This window comes from Myotis lucifugus, unplaced genomic scaffold (genome assembly GCF_000147115.1).
Source record: "Myotis lucifugus unplaced genomic scaffold, Myoluc2.0 scaffold_1276, whole genome shotgun sequence".
Lineage (NCBI taxonomy): Eukaryota > Metazoa > Chordata > Mammalia > Chiroptera > Vespertilionidae > Myotis > Myotis lucifugus.
In genome coordinates, this window is record NW_005872324.1 from 51349 (window position 1) to 52697 (window position 1349).

At 58.0% G+C, this 1349-nt stretch overlaps 1 protein-coding gene across 1 annotated transcript in view; it reads right to left on the reverse strand.

Annotated features, from left to right (window-relative positions):
• Positions 1-1349, reverse strand: part of FAM129C (family with sequence similarity 129 member C) — an 18993-nt gene that overhangs the window by 12384 nt on the left and 5260 nt on the right. Inside the window, exon 3 of the mRNA XM_023748331.1 lies at positions 719-833. Within this exon, the coding sequence (XP_023604099.1) occupies positions 719-833 (115 nt within the window). The remainder of the gene's footprint in view (positions 1-718; positions 834-1349) is intronic.

Below are 1349 nucleotides of genomic sequence, written 5' to 3' on the forward strand. Positions count from 1 at the left end.
GGGGAGGGTTGGGGAGGAGGAGAAGGGAGAATGGAAGAAGAGAGGGAGGAAGGGAGAACCTCCTGGAAACGCTAGACTGAACCATCACCCAGCACTTCCCCCCCCACACACCAGTGCCCATCTCCCCACAGACTCGCTGCTCCAGGGTTTGTTCTCACTGCTCTGCTACTTTGGTTCTGGTCCCGTGACCAGCCTCTCTCGCTGATGAGAACGGTGTTTCTCTTTCTAGAGTTGGGCTGCCTTTTTTTTTTTTTTTTAAATAGCTATATATATTTTTTAATATATTTTATTGATTTTTTACAGAGAGGAAAGGAGAGAGATAGAAAGTTAGAAACATCGATGAGAGAGAAACATCGACCAGCTGCCTCCTGCACATCTCCCACTGGGGATGTGCCCGCAACCCAGGTACATGCCCTTGCCCGGAATCGAACCTGGGACCTTTCAGTCCACAGGCCGACGCTCTATCCACTGAGCCAAACCGGTTTCGGCTAGAGTTGGGCTGCTTATCCAGAAACAACGCTGCCCCCCGGGGACACGTGGTCACGTCCAGAGACGCATTTGGTGGTCACACTTGGGGGGGGGGCTGCTACTGGCATTTAGTGGGTGGAGACAGGGATGGTGCTCAACACCCCGCCGTGCTCAGGGCGGCCCCACCGACGCCCCGGTGTCAACAGCACTGAGGTAGAGACGCCTGCTGTTGGGGTCCCCGGAGCCTTACCTGCGGAGTCTGGGCAGAGAGTGTCCAACAGGTGGAGATACTCCCGCTGGGAAGTCAGGACTGTGTACCCTGTCAGGGCCGCGGAGCCCAGAGGACGGCCCCCGTTTTCATATTCCTACGAAAAGTGTCCAAAGAACCACGTTGGGACGGGTCTAAACTGTGGCTTCCACGTCTCAGCGCAGGACCCGGGGAAGGTCTGGGGTTAGCTGGGGAAATCCCCACCTCCCTCCCTGCCTCCACCTCCCCCCCCTCCTGAGTCAGACAGCCCCGTGCTTCGTGGGCCAGCATCACCCATCTCATAAGGTGGAAACTGCCTCCCAGGCATCAAGGGACCTGAGTGAATTCCCCAGCCGGGAAGCAGGGCGTGGGCCTGACGCACGCAGGCCTGACATGGCTTCAACCTCGGCTCTGCTGAGGACCATGAGTAAGCCCCTACCCCTGGCCCTGGCCTCAGTCCATCCACCTGGCACAACAGGAGATGGTCGCCCAGCCCAGGCCAGGGACACAGGGGCCCTCGATTCAGGCTAGATCAGTGGTCGGCAAACTGCGGCTCATGAGCCACATGCGGCTCTTTGGCCCCTTGAGTGTGGCTCTTCCACAAAATACCACGTGCGGGCGCGCATATACAGTG